The sequence below is a fragment of the Colias croceus genome, chromosome 10 (assembly GCF_905220415.1).
Source record: "Colias croceus chromosome 10, ilColCroc2.1".
In the NCBI taxonomy this organism is placed as follows: domain Eukaryota; kingdom Metazoa; phylum Arthropoda; class Insecta; order Lepidoptera; family Pieridae; genus Colias; species Colias croceus.
Window position 1 is genome coordinate 1,155,394 of NC_059546.1, and position 20,420 is coordinate 1,175,813.

At 32.3% G+C, this 20,420-nt stretch overlaps 1 protein-coding gene across 1 annotated transcript; it reads right to left on the minus strand.

The window, feature by feature from the left end:
• Window positions 1-3,535: 3,535 nt before the first annotated feature.
• LOC123695176 (putative metabolite transport protein YwtG) lies at window positions 3,536-19,755 on the minus strand. The gene is made up of 11 exons (XM_045640936.1): window positions 19,410-19,755; window positions 16,293-16,454; window positions 14,747-14,906; window positions 14,055-14,176; window positions 13,391-13,629; window positions 10,935-11,080; window positions 10,468-10,591; window positions 6,334-6,489; window positions 5,642-5,760; window positions 4,617-4,744; window positions 3,536-3,588 (listed from the first exon to the last, which is right to left on the minus strand). Exons 1-11 carry the CDS (start codon window positions 19,477-19,479, stop codon window positions 3,536-3,538), a joined length of 1,479 nt encoding a protein of 492 aa, XP_045496892.1. The 5' UTR covers window positions 19,480-19,755.
• Window positions 19,756-20,420: the final 665 nt, after the last annotated feature.

Sequence of the window (20,420 nt, forward strand, 5' to 3'; positions counted from 1 at the left end):
GATTCTACACGCAAATAATCGTATTAAATATGCGAACGTATATTTAAGACAGGAATAAACAATATGGTGTGGGTCTTTTCTACAACTATGTGGATAGTCTTTTTCAAATTTCAATAGGTACGAAAAAAATATTCAGTAAACAAACCTTAAGAATTTTCTTTTGAGAAAATATTAGTACCTATATCAAAATTAACATGAAAAATGCAAATTGTAAAAAAATTAACAGTTTCAAATAATAAAAAATGCTTGTAATTGTGATCGGGTTGATTCCCGGGCGTGGCAAGGAGATTTTCGAATATCTATAAATGAAGTTTACTTTCTTTTCAAAAAATATGGAAAGTTTGCTTTGAGTAAAATTTTCTATGTACTGTATTAAGCGTACCTACTTTCCCTCCGCGTGCTATTACCTAATTCCACACTGTATAATGTAATATTGTTCATCCTTGCTTCTCAATTCTGTGTTTCTAACAAAATTCAATTCATGAGACATTGCAACAAACAACCACCATCATTATCAGATATCAAACAATGTTAATCATGAATGAGATCCAAGTATGTTTTCCAAATTCTGTCCATCATTTGAAGAGGAATTGTGATCGGAAACACATTTTAATAATTAAATGATTATTTTAAATATTATCGCTGTCACTTTTCAAGCGCAATCCTTAGGGACAAGAACAGAAGCAGAAATATATTTTGAGGGTTCGCTCTAGCCTATTCCCTCCTCCGCTATTAGTTTAATTGACATTATCATAATATATATAAATCTCGTGTCACAATGTTTGTCCTCAATGGACTCCTAAACCACTTAACCGATTATAATAAAATTCGCACACCATGTGCAGTTCGATCCAACTTGAGAGATAGGATAGTTTAAATCTCAAATCGTTTTAGAGAAAGCGGGCGAAGCCGCGGGCGGTAAGCTAGTATTTTATAATAAACAGGAATTGTCTCCATATTTTTTTTTCTTATACCTACTTGTTTCATTTTCACAGATTGGGCTAAAGATGCTTATATAAACACTAGACAGCTAATAAATTTACCTAAAAGAGCGCTGACTTTACAAGCAAAGATAAATTTTCAAGGCAAGATATTTATTTATTTATTTTATTTCAATAAGTAACTTGGTTTCAGTTTAATATAAATATATTATTTACTAGCTTCCGCCCGCGACTCCGTTCGCGCGGATGTCGGTCTTTGCGTGGATGGTTTATTTCTCCATTTTGAGTACCTAACTCTGACAATGACATCCTATAAATATCTATTGGACCAAAATACGGCTAGGTCTATAATAATACGCAACGTGTGTTCGCGGTACCTACTACAGAACAACGTCTATGGATAACTGAAAAATTGAGATTAATTTTTTTTCTACGTATTTTTCCAGGATAAACAGTATCCTATTTTACGCCCAGGATAATAAGGTATAATTATACCAAGTTTCATCGAAATCGAACCGGTAGTTTTCACGTGATGTCTTCACATACAGACAGACAGACAGACAGACAGACAGACAGACAGACAGACAAAAATTTTTTTAATCACATATTTGGGTTTGGTATCGATCCAGTAACACCCCCTGCTAGTTATTTTTTCAATATTTTCAATGTACAGAATTGACCCTTCTACAGATTTATTATATATGTATAGATGAATCGACTCTTCAAGATCCTCTCCAGTAGAAGACAATAAATAATAATAACAATAGTTATTAATTAATATATACAATTCCTCTTCAAATGATGGACAGAATTTATTAACATTGATATCTGATAATGATGGTGATTAGGTTTTTTGTTGCAATGTCTCATGAATTGAATTTTGCTAGAAACGCAGAATTGAGAATCAAGGATGATTTTTTTTATGAATTTATTATGACTATCAATAACTTCTATCATCATGGTATCAATTTAAGATAAAATAAGTGAAAACTCATAGAAGGCAAACAAAATGTTCATGAAATCAACATGACACAGCATAATATCTTTTAACTGGCGTCAATCTAAATTTACACACTTCACGATTATTTTATTGAAGACAAAGTTCAGTATCTAATTTTAAGATATATTCTAAAGTCAAAGATATTTAAGTGGAGACATTTTTTCAGCATTACAAATATTTATCAAGATTTCTAGCATGTATTTGCACAATTTCATTATCAGCTCACAAATGTTACTCATATTATGATATTTTACATTTATTTTAAGATTTTCATCGCTATTATTAAGATTTTTAAAAATGAAATCCAAACATTTTTTCCCAATTCTGTCCATTATTTAAAGAGAGATTGCGGTCGGAGACACTTTAAAATATCTAATAATTAAATACTTGTGTTAGTATGAACTACTATGGTATGACTTGGTCAATAGGCCAATTTCCAGATATCAGGTGATCAAGGTTCATAAAAACAGTACTTTACGCATTTTCACATGTTTTAGAAAATACAGTTTAAAATAAGATGTCATTCCTCCCAGACACTTCCCGTCGGCCATATTATATGTATTTAACAGACGTTTTAAAGCTCTCAAAATAATTAAAAAGTCATCGAAATAAGTAAAATTCCATCAACACGAGTCCCTGTAAAGGATAAGTAATAACTTTTTACACATTTTGTGATTCGTTCTTATTTAGCTCCGCCCGTGGTTTCGCCCGCGTTTTACGACAATGAAAATGAAAAAATGACAATGAAATGAAAAAACGGTTTTCTGGGATAAAACCTATCCTATGTTTTAATCCAACTTACCCTCTATACGTGTGCTAACTTTCATTGTAATCGGTTCAGTAGTTTTTTCGTGAAAAATTAACAAACACACACACATCCTCACAAACTTTCGCATTTATAATATTAGTAGGATTAGTAGGATAGCTTTAGGATAGGATAGGACAGTTTCACGGGCTGTAGGCATCATAAAAAATATAATTGAATTAATCCATGACTTATAAAAATACGTGCCTCTGAAGTCTGAGAGCAAGTTAAGCTATCGGTCGTGCCCCTCGTGATAAGTTTATTTTGATAGTATTTAATGAAATTTATTACTACTTAAAAAGTTTAAGAATAGTAAAGTTAGTATCGGGCCCCACAGTTAGACGAAGGACGCGAGTTCAAATACATTTATAATTTATTAATTCGCCATATATTTATATCTTGGTCGGCTAGGCAGGATCGTTAGTATTTTTCTTATATATAAAATAAAATATAAAAAAATACTTAAATTATACCAACAAAAAATGTACTTACTCTATTCTTAGTACATAATTAGAATTAAGATCTCAAAATAAGCAAAACTTTTAAAGTACCTAATTACATAAAAAATATTTAAAAAAAAGCAATTAAAAGAAAAAATCCTGTCCGCCATGTACTTACTTTAATCAACAGACAAATAAAAGACAAGTATAAATGATAATAGTATATTTTTTTTACAAAAATTATCTTATACACTAACATTAGTCTAAAATTATACACAAAATATACACATTTTACGTCTAAAAAGCTTATAAATAATATTGACTAGAGAATTTAAATTATTTAACTACATTATGTATTAAGTCGTTTATCTGGTGGCAGAAACACTGCGACAGCTATGCCAGCTGAAATAATATAATTATACATAATTATTGTGAATTAAATAGGTAAGTAAATATTTCATGACATGAGACAATGTAATAAATATTGTGACTATATTAATATTATGCGTATTAGGGCTGATTTTTCAATCGTTGGTTAAAACTTATTCATCGAATAACATATTAAACTACCATTACAAAAAGGTATTCCAATTGTCCGTATTTGACAGTCTACAGGTGACATTTTAAAATGTTCGTGTAATACTTTATTGGACGGATAAATTTTAACCAAGGATTGAAAAATCGGCCCTTAATATTTTTGTGGAAACTATACAAATTTATAGATAGGCATTGAAATATATTTGACGTGCTAAAAGAAGGCTAAAAGAATAAAAATAATTTTAAAAACATGCCACCGTAAAATGGAGAACAGTCACTTAAAGAATAATTTGGCTTTTTCAACTTCAAATAAAAAGAATGGAGAACAGAAAATTAAAAAAAAATTTGGTTAAACAGAGCTGACCAAAGAAATACCACAGGCTAGGAAAATTTAAGTGCTGAGGTAGGTATAGACTTAGGTATAGATAAGTAGGTTGTAGTCTTAGCTGTTGTAGTATATATTTCACGACAAGTTAACGACATAACAATATTGTATAATATGTATAATATGTTTCAAAGAATTTTCTTGATTTGGTTTGTATCACTTTGTATTCTCTTTCTTTTGTGACGTGTCACGTGACTTGACTCAAATGTAATTAGGTACCTATTATTATTTATTTCCATGTTGTGTTGTCCTTTAACTGTTTGTCACAATTGTCAAAATTTTTAATTGTAACTTGTACCTACGCCATAAGTATTGTTGTGACAGGTGGTAATTTCCTTTTTTTTATTGAGGTCATCCAAACCTCAATAAAAAAAAGGAAATAGCTGATATTTTTTTGATAAATGTCTACTAGTATGCTCGAACATTATTGATACCTATTGCTAATATATTATGTTAATAAGATATATAACTGTATATAAATAAATACATTAATAATGAATAAACTCACATACAAACGCGGCAGCGGCTGTATAAAATATAAGATTACAGTGATCGACCACAACATCACCTATGACGATAACTCCGACGAGCGCCAGAATCCGCGCCATCATGAAACCTAGGCTTGTTGCTAGACTTCTGTGAACGTAATATTATTCTTCTGTAAATCTATTTAAAGTAAATACTTTTGCTCAAGGACCTATGAAAATTTCCACCCTGTAATTGGCCTTCTATCTCAAATCTTTAAATTTTAGATCATTCTTTTGTACCTACAGATCAAAGGAGATCGATGCTACATACTAAACTGTCGTAAAATGTAACATATGACAACGTTCGGAAATAATTACTTAATAGTTAGTAAAGACACAGTTATTTTCTCAAATTAAACACATTGATCCCGGATACATAATAGGTACGTATTTCATAAAATGATAAATTAAATACAAAAAAATTGGCAAACAGGGCAAAGTTTAGGATTATGGTTCAGATTATAAATCAAATTGTTATGAAATATGAGCATATGCGGTTATTGCTAAGCGGATTTGATGTAACCTTAATAAACAATTTTAAACAATTATTCATAAGGAATTTATAAATATTATGTAGTAGCCAAATTCGTATGCGTCATGCGTAAGCAAAATGCCTTATATCATTATAATCGACCTGTTAAATTTTAATTACAATTTACAATCTTTCCATTATGATGACGATGTATCGAAACAGTTCGTAATTCTAATTAATTTTGTTTAAAAATTAAATTAAAAACTAGTAACTAGTTTAAAAAGTAACACTTAGGGCCGGTTGCAGAGCTTGACCGACCATCAGTGTGTACGTCAGTCGCGCTTGTCATATTATGTATGGAAATTCATAAAACCGTTCATAGCTAGACCGACCATACGCACGCGTATTTCCATACATATGACAAGCGCGACTGACGTACACACTGATGGTCGGTAAAGCTATGCAACCGGCCTAAAGTATATTATATCATACAATTTATAATTAAAAAATATTAAAAAAGAGAACAATTCTTACCTGCAAGACGTAGGATACATGTCATTAAAATAAGACGCCATACAACCGATACCAAGACCAACAGTTTGTATGGACGCGAAGAATACAACGCTTGCTATGGGCTGCCTTAATATTGATACCTGAAAGAAAGACTTTTGGTCTTACCACAAAACAATTTAAACACAGTCTAACTTTAAACCAGGGATCTGTCACTTTAATAGTTGTCTATGTGAAATACGACAAAATTGAAGAGAACCCGCGCTTAAAGATAAACCCTGTCTAAATAGGTTTTTGTGTTAAGATTATATTGTAAAGTGCTATGTTGTTAGGTTTTGAAAATTATGAAAATTTCGTATTAGATTTTCTTATAATATGTCAGTAAACGGCAGCTTGTAACTCGTCAAAAAAACTTCTCAACTTTATCATATAAGCTGTTCAGACTATTGGTATTTTTTTTTTTTACATATTATAAGCCGACACTCCGACAGCATATTAGTTTAGCAGACCGAAGAACAGGCTCGTTAGTAGACCGTCTGTTATTGACAGATTAGCTAAGCTCCACGATTTTACCCGCATAAGTCATATTTTTTCAAACTTTTGTAATATTTTTCGTTCTGAGCGTGTTATCATTTAGTTTTATAGCTTTCTATAAATGTACTATTCAACACAAAAAGTTTTTTCTTGATACATTGACACTAGAAACTCATACTTACCATGACACAACTAATAGCAGACATCAGATACGCAGACATCAACACCGAGCGGCGCCAGACCGCTAGTTTAGTGACAGACAAGTTTAGCAGACCGAAGAACAGACTGGTTAGGAGACCCGCTGTAAGGGTCTTCATTGCTACGGGCTCTTGGCATATCTAGAAAAAAATGTGTATAATAGAATTCAGTTATTTGCTAAACTAATTGCTCTGAAATAAGAAAACAAGAAAATAATGAAATAAAGTCAGAATTTCTGATTATAATTATCATTTGGTGCTAGTTTCGTCAAATAGAGTTAAAACTTAAGTATTGTCTCGTTTTGTAGGTTTAAAATGTGCCTTTTATGTTAAGAATATAAAAGAAAACATCTCTTCAAATATAACTAATCAAAAATTAGAATAATTATCTACTTACTACTACTATTAGAAACCTTGAAATCAAAAACTATCTGTGACTATAAAGTACTAGCGGTCCGCCCCGGCTTCGCCCGTGGTACATATTCACGTTTTCTCTACATAAGAACCATCCTCGTACTTCAAGGAATATAATAAAAAAAGAATTATCGAAATCGGTTCAGCCGTTCTCGAGTTATGGAATTACAACGAAAAGTGGCATTGATTTTTATCTGTGACTATAAAGTATATCGCACGCTGAGAATGAAAGTGACCTAAAACGAAATTCTTGTTTTTTGGGAATCATCAAAAAAGTGTTCGTAATTTACAGAACTATTTACAAATCATGTCATAATTTGTTCGCATGCAAAGTTATATAGGATATTAAAGTCTGATATCATTTTAGAGGATATTGTCCAAACATACAACCCATAAAAAATAAATAAAATTAAATTTAAATATTTTTTATCTTTTTTTAAAAATTACCATTAGATATTGCGTCACTTTAGTACTGAAAACTTGTAAATCGTCTTTGACTAGTTTGGGAATGAGTCACTTTAGTATTTTTTTACTATGCAGGCATTTGGACGTAACCTGAATTATGTCAACTTAGTATTAAAATATTAATGAGAAGTAGTCTAATGAAACCAAAATGTTAACTAAGAAATTATATTTATTGTTTGTTTCAAGACTTATTTTTACTATTTACTTAATACGTATGGGGCAAAAAACTCTAATATTGGTAACTATTATTAGTTTAGTTTTTTTGTTTTTTTTTGTTTAATTTAATTGAAGTACTAAGTCAAATTCTTCTAACAGCTGCGAGTGAAGATCTAGGTAATGAGATACGATGCAGCAACAAGTGGTTTTACGACGAATGCCAAAAGGTTACTAACGAAAAGAATGAAGCATACCTATCGTTACAGCAGACCTACACTTGCAGACGAGAGAGAGCATAAAGCGCGACGAAGGAAAAAAATAACTACATAAGAGAAAGAAGAAGAAATGTTTTGATGTCAACCAGCTTGAAGAGATTGCAAAAAGTTACTCAAGGAAGGACTCGAGAAACTTAGCTCTATCCAAACTAATAGAGGTAGGAAAGATTTCAAACCTAGAACCTCAGCTTGTAAAAGTAAAGATGGCGAGCTACTAAATATGTAGTAAGAACGATATTATTAAAAGATGGAATTAGTACTTCCAAGAACTGCTAAATAGCACAGAAACTGCTGAAACATCATCTTCCATACAAAATTATACTAACATCCCAGATATCTCTCTGCCTACAAATAGACCAAGTTAAATTGGCCAATAGGAAACTTAAAAATCATAAGCCACCAGGAACTGATAACATCTCTGTGGAATTGCTAAAATATGCTGAAACTTGCTTTAAGGAGAAATTTTACGAGCTAATAGTCCTGGTGTGGAAGTCTGAAACGACGCCCTGTTAAGTTATGGGTTTTAATGATAACAACGATTATTTAGCACAATTTTCTTTATTCTTTCTAAAAGGACATTGCTTTACACATTGCATAGGTACAAGAACCACAGACTAAGTACAGGGTTGCCACAGTGACATAAGAAAAATTAAAGTTAAATTTTTCTAATATAATATAATACGCCCGATGAGAGGAACACCGCTGTAATATAGGGTATATACAGCGGCGTGTACTGCACAAGAAAGGTGACATATTTGATTGCAGAATTATCACGGTTTATCTCTTTTAAACACGGCATATAAAATCTTCGCTTATGTCCTTTTCAATAGAATATCTCCATACACAGAAGACAAACTAGGCGACTACCAGTGCGTTTGGGGCCCTAACCGGTCGACTACTGATCAGATTTTCGCCTTGCGACAGATTCTTGAAAAAAAACACTTGTGTTCAATGTCATATTATTTTCGTGGATTTCAAGGCTGCATACAACAATGTTCACCGAAATTTCCTGTACCAAGCGTTGACTGAGATCGGCATTCCACCACAATTGGTGTTACTTACAGCAATAATGTTAAAAAAAAATAACAAAGCGTCGTTCGGATCCATTCAGTATCTTGGAACCTTTTAGGGCAATGGAAGGCAATGAAACCTTTTAGGCAGGGTGATGCGCTCTCCAGCCTTCTGATTAACATAGCCTTAGAAAAATGCATCCGAGATTCCAGAAATTGAGACATCGGGCACTATTTTTCGAATAGATACAAATACTGGGATACGCGGATGACATAGACCTGGATCGCGAGGACGCTACCAGCAGTGATCCTCTACTGCTGTTAACGCATATCTTGCTATAGAACGAACTGCCCAAAAGCCCGGTCTACAAGTCAACACTGCCAAAACAGAATACCTGAAAGCTACTTACGAAACTTGGTAGGATATTGTCATCGGCGACAAGGCATTCGTGGCTGTACGTGACTTTGTGTACCTGGCATAATTAATAACAAACCAGAACGAAATATCTGCAGAAATATGTAAACGAATTATGGCTGCTTCGGCCTTCTAAGATATTTTCGTTCGAAACTGCTATCCCGAAATATAAAGGTACTGCTATAAAAGACCCTACTAAGAACATACGGGTCCGAAAGTTGGGTCCTGAGCAAAAAAATGAGGATTGCCTGCTGGTGTTCGAGCGAAAAATCCTTAGACGGATTTTCGGTGCTGTGCTGGAAAATAGACATTGGAGAACGCGGTATAACCATGAGCTTTATGAAATGTACGAGGAGCCGAATGTCATAAAGACCATAAAACTAAGCCGTTGGCCGGACACGAGGCACGTATGGACGACAACAAGGCACCTCTGCGTCTTCTCTATGGAAAACCAGATGGGCCGAAACTCCGATGGTTGGATGGGATCGAACGATTGGTGTGAAAAGCTGGAGAACTCAGACAAAGGACCCAGAGATCTGGAAGAAAATACTGGACCAGGCCAAGGCCCACTAGCAGCTGTAGAGCCTCAGATGATGATGATCACTCAGCGAGGAAACTCTTGTATTTCATGATAACTTTTTGGGTATGAATTTTTCGTTTTCTTTTTCATTTTCTTGAACCATTTGTAATATAAAATCATCTTTAATCTCTTCATAATATAATGACCTAAACATAAATATTTAAACAAATTATTATTGAAACAACGACATAAACTTTAATACGCCATAAAATTAACTTATCAAAATATTATTAAAACGGCCTAATTATACATAATACACTTACACAAAGAAAGCATTTAATAAAGTACAGGCATAACGTGAAATATGTCGTTACCTTTAGAATAGTTGATAATACAAAAATGACATAATATGATTTAAGTCACAATTCAAAAACTGCATTTTAGTAAGAAGGTGACCTAATACGAAAAACGGTCTTTTTAAGATTAGAACATTGACAAAATATTTACTTACCTTTCGGTAAAAAAACGCCGCAATCAGGATTGAATCACTTTAAAACTAAGAAATGTAATCACTGTGCCGACATAATACTAAAACGGTCACTATTTTAGCGGAGGGACGTATAAAATACGCAAATTATAAAGAGACGCAACATACGTGTTTTTCTCTTTCTAGGTGACATAGGATAGTTTTTGATTTATTAAATGATAGAATACCTTATTTTGAGTCATTTTATGAGTATAACTCATTTTTGCAAAATTTTGAATTAGGTCACTTTCGTTCTCAGCGTGCGATATGTTTGATTAAAAAAAGTTGTTCAAATAGAATTAACAATAGACACGTGTCGAAATAAAAAAAATACCTACATTCTGTAAGGGCCTTGATATCGTAACGTTTTTGACCAGACTTTCACAGAAGGTTCCAGAAACTGTGACCGAGTTGAACACTAGATCCAACATCATTGGGAACCACATCAAGCATATGTTGTTACTGCAATATAATATTATTTCAAATAAAATAAATTGACAAAATAGAAAAAAATAATTTTGTAATGCACGCCTAAATCTTCACTGTTGAATTCAAAAGAAATTCATTTTGAAATTTCAGGCAAAATAAATCGATTGAAATACGTAAAATAATAGTGCACCGTTTAGTTGACGTATTTGTTAATTTCCAAAATAAGTATTTAGAAACTATAGACAGTTTAAAGAATTCTAAATAATGCTATTTCTTTCTACTTTTCACTTACTTTTTAAACAGAATATCAATCACTCAAGAGACAAAAAACTTTTAAACGTAAACGTAAAGTAACATGTTTTTATGAAATACTTACATAGCAATAACCAAAATAACCAAATAGAATAACTGTAAAGTCCTCCACAACAATGGTGGTGTGAACACTGGCACCGTTTGTCTAGCTAACGAGCCACAGAATGAGATACTTTTCTTAATATCACTACCCTTTTTAAGAGCTTTCACCTGTAATAAACTTTATTTGACCAAAAATATATAGACCGAAATTTGAATCAAAACTAAAAGTTAGTTATAAGTTAGCTCTAGATGAAGAATTTGAATAAGCTAATGTTTAGTCATTGAGATAATATTAATATGGAGTCGATACCGCCTACATCACTTATGTTCCACTCAACATACGTCATGTGGCGTAACTGCACTCAGTCGCTTGCTCGCTCTTTGGCGCGAACGTCACGCTCATTTTTTATTTGTTTTAAAGTGAAACGCATCAAATATGCCTACGTGTGTGTTACGATATTGCACAAATAATACAAAGAATACGGAAAAGTGCAAAGGAATAACTTTTCATCAGTAAGTAACTAGATAATAATTTTTAAAACTTAGTTAGAGCAAAATTTTTGGCGGGCGACATTTTGTCATAGATTAAAAATTTAAGATATGACATTGGGCATGAAATAAGTGTTGTTAGTAATATTTGCTGGCGTATATTTTTATAGTATAAAATAATAATTTTACATATTTAGAAAAGCATAGACTGGTTGATAATTGAAAAAAGGTGAAATCATGAAATATGAAAATCAATTACTCAATCACCAATTTTTTTTTGTTAATTGATTTTAATCAAGTTTTTAATTGATATTGTATAAGCTACTGACTTGAACGTATAATTGAATTATTATTTATTTATCTGCACTAATATTATAAATAGGAAAACTTTGTTTGTTTGTTTGCTTGTAATTGGCTCATAAACTACTGGACCGATTTTGATGAAAGGAGAATGCCCATTTTTGGTACTGGTTTTTCTCATGCATCAAGACAACAATACTATTAAAAAAAATCTCGGCAATTTAGAGGCCTTCTTACCATCGGAAAATATATTTTGAACAGGGAATGTTTTGTAAAATCTAATAAGACATGTAATTGTTTAGATCCGTTATTATAACATTTAGTGTCCATTACCGGTTACCACGGTAACCAAGCGGTAACTTATTACATTTACTATGGTAAATAGCTAAATGTATTAATATCGATTATTGTTTTCATTGAATTACAAAAAAAATCAATTAACATAAAATCACTCTATAGGGTATTGTTTATACACTATAGGTTGTTTTAACAAAGATAGTGAAGTAAAATAATATAAATATGTATATATATAAAAAAAAATATTATTATGACATAGCTTGGTAGGTAACCAGTTATTTCTTATTTGTTTCTTTCTTCGAATATGTAGTGAAAAAATGATTCAAACAACAACAACAACAACATGTAAACCGAATAAAAACTCAATTGGCATTTTTTAAGTATATATTTAGGTTTTCTTGAAATCCGTCCCGGAAGATTTCTGGTGCCTACCTACACTAGCCGATGAACAGATAGACTTTGTCTGAAAGCATAAGCTCTACGCATAGATTAAATATGTAAATCGAAAAATAACCTTTGGACGATAAAATGTTACCTAAATCACACATAAACCTAACTAAATAGGGGTTATTTAAGTTTTGAGGTTATTTCCCATTTTTCTCAATATCTTGAAAACCCCTGTTTTTATCACACAAAAATCAATTGGTAAAAATCTTTGGAATATCGAAGAACCCTCCAAAACCACTCTGGCATTGACGCAACACTGTACTGTGGTCCATACTTTCATGGGCATTCTCCTTTGGCACAGACAATCTTAAGACCCTGAGAAAGAACATAGGCTACTTTTTATTGCGAAATATTGTGCCACGGGCGAAGCCGGGGCGGACCGCTAGTTCAGAGATAAGTAATTAATATTTTTTCTATTCAAGGTTTCCATGTCTGGGCCGTGAAGAAAGGGAAAAATTATTTTTTTTTTTCTAAAAAAGGCTCAATTTGTAAGGAATAAAACTTCCCATAGCCCTGACTGAACCTAAAACACGAAAAAATTAAATTATTCCATATGACGTCACTATTTACATCATCCTATATTATATGCCAGATATTGTTAGCCCCGCGTAGTAAAGTCAGTTTATACCTAAAATAAATATTAAGTAAGTACAAAGAAAATTTCAAGTCAACGTGCATGTAAGGAGTGGCACCCAATAAAATAGACAGAATGAAACAAAGTGTCGCCTCTATAGCGGTGAGTCAGTGACATCGCATAATCTATGACTGTCTAGCCGTCATTCGCGCGCGCCGCGCCGCCGCGCTTGGCGCACAGATTTTGTTCGTGGTGTCTGCTCCATATTAATATTATCTCAATGTGTTTAGTAAGGATTGTTAGGCGATGACCACCTCAAAGCATTGGCTTGAAATTTAAAGAACTTCAAAATAGCATTTCAAGATACTCACTGGATATTCTCTCTTCCCACAATTCGTCCTATAAATCTTCTTCAACACATTTAAAGCCTTGTCTTCCTGCCCATTACTAAACAAAAACTTGGGGCTTTCTTCAAGGCACAACATTAGCAAGGCACCAATGCCCAGAGGTAAGGACATTACGAGGGTATAGAGTCTCCAAGATACAAATGTTATGGATAACCAGGGGAGAGGTATTGAAATTGATATAGGCAGCAGGAGAAGGGCTAAACCTAAAAATGAACAAATACATAATTATAAGACGTAATATTTTAGTAATTATTGTAATAACAGGGGAGATAAACCTAAAAAATGTACAAGGAGAATGATAAAAATAATCGTTTTTTAGTTATTCGATTTTATTTACAGGGAATGGTCAGAATTTTGTATTGTACTATGCAAACGAAATCGACATAATATAGAATTCGATTTTCTTTATAGGCTAGTACTTTTTGTACTCAAAATTCAATGCTAGTTACTTTTTAAAAATAGATAAACTTAGTTTATTTATTGCCTAGATTTATTAAGTTACATAAAAAGTTCCTTAACCAATAGTGGGTTAAAACCTAGGTATATAAAATCCAAAGAAACTGAATAAAGGAAGACCTGTAATAATTAATGTATCATAGACGTAAGAAATCCATATAAAAATACTTACCAAAAGAAAACATTTCAGCTGCTAAATTAACGCTATTCATGAGGAATAGATATTCATTTCTGTGTTTAGTTGTTACACTTTCACCAAGGTAAGTCATTACTAATGTTAGCGATGCTAGAGAGCTGAAAAATTAAAACTTTTTAATAAAATGTTTATAAACAACCGCAATAAACTGATTAAAAAAATGTGTGCGTGTACTAGTGTACACACGTAAGAAGTGAAACTTCTTTATGGCCTTATTTTTCAAAAAATAATTTACTATATGCAACTTTACAGAAATACGTCGAATTACGTGCGGTAGGGATAAGAAAAAGATGGCGCGTAACGGAAAAATGTCACGCGTAACAAAAAAATGTTACACTAAATTTTTTTCCAACCCCGATAAAGAAGTTTCACTTCAAAAATAACTACAGAGTTTTTAAATGGTGCAAAAGCTAATGTCTGAATCAGTCCGAATCAGACGTAAATACACATATTAAAATTACAGCATAAGTACTAATAATTTAATTTATAGCGGTACACATCATGTCAATTTAAAACGTTTTCAAGAGAGTATTTAATTTTCAGTCCTGTGAGTACAGTACAGTTACAACTAACTGAAACTGCAAATAAAATCCAATAAAAAAAATTTAGCATTGATAGTACATCAATCTTTAAATACAAAATCAACTAATAATAAATTGCTAACTTACAAACTGCTACCGATAACTTTAGCAGCTAACATCATTTGCCAGTTTATTGCAAAACTGCTCAAGAAACTAAAAACAAATCCCACTGAGGTAGATATGAGAATGGCTAGTCTTCTTCCGCGGGTGTCTGCTAAATAGCCCCATGGATATGCGAAGAGAATACCTTGAAAATGATTAATTTTAATTAATTAAGGAAAACTAGCTTTGCCTCGCTCTTTTACCCGCATTGATGTGCTTTTCCACAAATTATGTGCGAAAAAATTTTAGTGGAAAAGCACCCTTACTAGGCTATTATATGACAGCCTTATTTATTTACCCTTACTAAGCTATTATATGACAGCCTTAATATTGAATTTTTCATGCTGCTTTTTAAGTTAAGGAATAACGGGTCCTTCTGAGATCTGACCCAGGTTTTCTCTTAAACTTACAATTTCGTAAGATGTAGTAACTCAGGCCCCGGAACCACAGACACCATTATAGAAAATCTATTGTGTCTGTTAAAAAGGAATAACTATTTTTTTTTTTGAAAGAATTTGTTTCAAATCGGAACATTAGTTCTTGTGATTAGCGCGATAAAGCAAGCAAACCTCAACTTTATACAATACCTACAGAGAAAATAGTGATTTGAAGAAAACTCGTTCATTATCAAGAAGCTCAACAGCCACTATTAACATACCATAAATAAACACAAACTATTATATATGACTAATTATTCAAAAATTTCAACAAGTTGCTAATTATAGTATTCCTATTATTAATCTATTAACGATAAAATGCTTAATGATTTATACACAAATTTACATGCCTTATCGCTGTTGTAAAAACCTGTGAATTTACTAGAGGAGTGCGGTTTTCGGCATTTTATTCGTTGCGAACTATGTTTATAATAATTTAATCTATTTAGCACCATATTCAATAACCACATGAAAAAAGTTATGAATTAAAATTTAACGTAACTTGCTACCTAATATCACAGTATTACAATATTATATGGTAATACTGTGCTAATATTATGTAGTTCTATACTCACTTCATGAACTAAACTATCTGCTAGACATAGAGATAATATGTAGGTACATATTATCTCTATGCTGCTAGACGGGATATTTTGTAGTTTTTCGTATTTTTAACCGACTTCAAAAAAAAGGAGGAGGTTATCAATTCGGCCGGTATATTTTTTTTTTTTTTATGTATGTACACCGATTACTCCGAGGTTTCTGAACCGATTTACGTGATTCTTTTTTTGTTCGATGCGGGATGGTGTCGAATTGGTCCCATAAAAATTTTATTCGGATAGGCCCAGTAGTTTTTATTTTATGAGCATTTTTGTCTGTAGGTATTTGTAAATTTTGCAAGTGCAAGTTTGAAGTCGGTTGTTTTTAACGCAGTTATTTTTTTAACAGATAATATTTGATATGCTAATCTAAGTGGCTACTTTAACAACAAACTTTAAAAATTGTTAAAAATCCGTTTAGCCGTTTTAGAGATATAAGTTCAACCACCAAAATGACATTTTTATTAGACATACATTAATTTAATATTATCTTACCCACCAATGGAGAACTGACCAGCAGTCCGACCTGCTGTATCGTCAGCTCCAGGTCACAGGCTGCAGCATCCACCACCACGGAGAAGCCAAATATATCCAGTGACACAGCTATGCATATTATGGAACACGCGAAGAGCGCTAGATAGTTGTAGCGGCCATTACCTAAATTATTAAAATTGTTTTCTTGAAAAAGATTTCAAGGTTATAGGTACCTACATGTACATTGTATAAGTATATTAAGAAGAGCTGGAACGTCAACACATTTACACATTGCACATGTTAGGCCGGGAGATACTGACACAAAATTTCGAGTCATTTGTAACAGGATGGCGGTCTATAGAGGGGTCTTACTTATCCGACGAGTGTGACTTACGCCCACGCGACTAGTCCGCCGGTACCAGCGTTCTGACCATCATTTTTCTTTTTGTCATTGCGTAATAAGACCTCTGTAGAACCGCCATTCTGTTACAAATGACCCGAAATTTTGTGTCAGTATCTCCCGGCCTATGTATGTGTCATATTTTGCAATTGTTTATAAATACAGGGTGATGTAATTGGTGTAGTACGAATATCTAAAAATCTATGAAGAATTTTGTGATACAGTAAATGGAAGAATTATATACTACTAGCTTTCCGCCCGCGGCTTCGCCCGCATTTTCAAAGAAAAACCCGTTCCCGTAGGATTTCCGGGATAAAACCTATCCTATGTCCTTTCTCGGGTATCAAAATATCTCTATACCAAATTTCATGCCAATTGGTTCAGTAGTTAAGGCGTGATTGAGTAACAGACAGACAGACAGACAGAGTTACTTTCGCATTTATAATATTAGTATGGATTTTACAGTATTTAATAAAATCATTTAATTTTTTGTTCATTTTCATTAGAAATGTCAATTTTTCTCACCAAGGTGGAAATTTGGATGATAAGGATCTTGTTAGAAAAATATAAATTTTGACTAAAATCGGCATTTTTTTTTTCAAAAATCAAATTACTAATGATTAATGAATAATCAGAGTTATCACCATTTACATTAATTTACAAACGATATCGGTTGTTCTTACTTAAAATTGAATACCAATGTCTTATTGCGGTATGTGTTCTTTGGAAGTGTTCGTAAAGTTGTTGATCCGTAATTAAATTTTGCGGAAAACCTTTTAGAGCGCTTAGTTGTGACATATCCTAAGCATATTCAATAGAATTAAAAGACGAGCGAATATGCAAGCCAGTCTAAAACTTGAATATTTTCTAAAATGAAACTAGAGTCGCATTTATTTTTGAACATACTGTAAGTGAAATTGCATAAGTGTGAGTACTGTGAACATGCCAGCTTTGCTTAATTGACCTGTACAACCTTCGGTTCAAACGTAATAATTAATGTAAAATGCTCTTACTTCCATGGCTGTTTATCCAAAATTGAACCAACTCATCGATAAATATCTTATCATTTTTGAGAGAAACTGTATTACGAAGGAATTAAATTCTTTGTTTTTAATTTCCTCTGTTATCATATACTTCAGGACATAATTTTAAACTATGCCTACTACTTACCTTGAAATGATTACCGTTTTTATTGATAATGTGCGAAAATCGATTAGTTACAAAAAAAATAACAAAGTAATTAGTGTAAGTTAAGCTTCAAAAAAGAAGGTTATGTACTTCATCATAATAATATATAAACTGCTCATTTTACATAAAATAGCGTCAAAAGTAATTTAAATGATATACATTATTGTTTATGAAATTTATACTAAATGAAAATTGTAATACATCCATTTTACAGGGATAAACAGTATGTTTATACAATGGGACCTATTTCGTTATTGGTACCTAATATTATTTGCTATTATCCTTATTATATACCATTACAGGTTCAACATTTTTAAAATTCAAATATTATTCAAATATTTTGAATTCCACTGAAGTACGCATTTCCAAATTTATTGAAGTGAAACTTCTTTATCGGGGTTGGAAAAAAATTTAGTGTAACATTTTTTCGTTACGCGCCATCTTTTTCTTATCCCTACCACGCGTATTTCTGTAAAGTTGCATAAATTATAGTAAATTATTTTTTGAAAAATAAGGTCATAAAGAAGTTTCACTTCTTACGTGTGTACACTAGTACACGCGCACATTTATCTTCTACAAACAATAGTAACTAAGATTAATTGTCGTCCACATCTTTCACTATGACCAATGACCATGTATAATTTATTGACGTAAATCTATTCATACAAATAAAGTCATATACAAACACTTGCTTAAACAATACGAACGTATTTTACGAACTGGAGTCGGTCATTCTATGTACGTGTTCAGATTAATCTTCCATGAATGTCATGTACATAATTTGTAGTACAAAAAATAAACTCTATGTGAGTAGTTAATAAAATGCTTCTAATTTGCTAAATTTTGGTAAATATTTTTAACTTCAACATTGAATTATTCCCAGGGACAGATGAAATATGCATGACTTCAAGTCACAGTATTACAATATCTACCTATAGGAAATAATATTGTAATACTGTGCTTCAAGCAGAGAAGTTTAATTTTTAAAGCAATATTATGATCGGTGATGTAGAATTACATTGCAATAGACATTAGTTGCTTTTGTATATATTACTAGCGGTCCGCCCCGGCTTCGCCCGTGGTACATATTTCGCAATAAAAAGTAGATAGCCTATATGTTCTTTCTCAGGGTCTAAAGATTGTTTGTGAAAAATTTCATCAAAATCGGTGCAGTAGTTTATGAGCCTATTCATTACAATCAATCAAACAAACAAACAAAGCTTTCCTCTTTATAATATTAGTGTAGATATAACTACCGGATAAGCGATTTCTAGCGTATGCGGAACCATGTCAATATATTTTTCAATTTAATATACTTATTATTGTGTCATAAATATATATGCTGTCGTGACACGTTTTGCACATAATAATATTATTTTGCAAAGTTGCACAAAGTTTATTCTGTCATCAATAATTAGTTTTCGATGCGCACGCGATGTGAGGAAAATTATTATTTTAGGCCCTATTTTTTAAACATAATATTTATTTAAATATAAATTAAATAACTAATAACAGTAACAAATAAAAAAATACATTATTTAAAAACTCACCAGTCAAATCAAGCGCCTCTCCGAAATCCCACGAAGTTTTCCGATTTCCGTCCAACACTAAATACGACATACTGTCACCACAACTCGAAAACAATTAACCACTTTTCATTTTATGTTTTGACATGCATTCAATTTATTTATACACATGTGTCTTTTTCGTCGTTTTCTTTTTCTAGTGCGAAATTAACGGAATATAATTATCTAACTTATTCAAAGTTTCTTTGATAACGTTGTTGACAATGCCCAAATTTAAAACTATTCTTACTACATAGTAGATACGTAACTTAAGAGCTAGCGCGCAAGAGCAACTTTTGTCTCCAAAACTATTTTGTTTCTCCCATCAACTCTATAATATTTATTTCTAGTGGTCTAGCAACTAGTCTAGGTTTCATGTTCGCTCGCTTCGCTTCGCTAACGAGCGTGACTGTGGTCGGAGCGACCATTGTTGGGAACTGCGAAACTATGTTTTATATATACGCAGCTTTGTGCGTTTGTAAGTATAAAAACTAATTATATATAAAAAAAGACGTGTGGCACTCGGGGACTGCCGCAGTAAAGCTATTGCATGCTATGCCTTCAAGCCACACCTCCGCCCGTCGAAGTTGCGTCGCTACGTGCGCGCACTTTCTCACTAGCCCATAGAGTTGATGGGAGAGACAAAATAGTTGCGGAGACAAAAGTTGCTCTTGCGCGCTAGCTCTCAGTTTTTAATGACGTACCCATGACGTTCCTAATAGCTATATTCCACGAAATACATGATATATAAATAACAAAGGTCGATAAATACGTTTACCCTTAGAGCCTTTTGATACCTATTAACTTATTTATTTAATGGATTGATAATGAATGTAAATACCTATAAATTAGTTCACATTGAAAAATATAATTATTATTGTACCCACAATTGTAGGTACCTATATTACGATAAAATTAATGTTGGAAATTTTTTTAATGAAAGGAATATATAACGCATGTTTCTTTTTGAACTAGTTTTAATAATTTGAACTATTT

What these genes read in the sequence shown, in the direction of transcription:
- LOC123695176 (XM_045640936.1), bottom strand. Translation starts at nt 19,479, where the DNA reads ATGTCGTATTTAGTGTTGGACGGAAATCGGAAAACTTCGTGGGATTTC. An exon ending in AAAGTTATCGGTAGCAGTTT is followed by an intron (nt 14,177 to 14,746) that starts GTAAGTTAGCAA and finishes TTAATTTTTCAG; the next exon opens with CTCTCTAGCATCGCTAACAT. An exon ending in CTGCTATTAGTTGTGTCATG is followed by an intron (nt 5,761 to 6,333) that starts GTAAGTATGAGT and finishes TCTTTCTTTCAG; the next exon opens with GTATCAATATTAAGGCAGCC.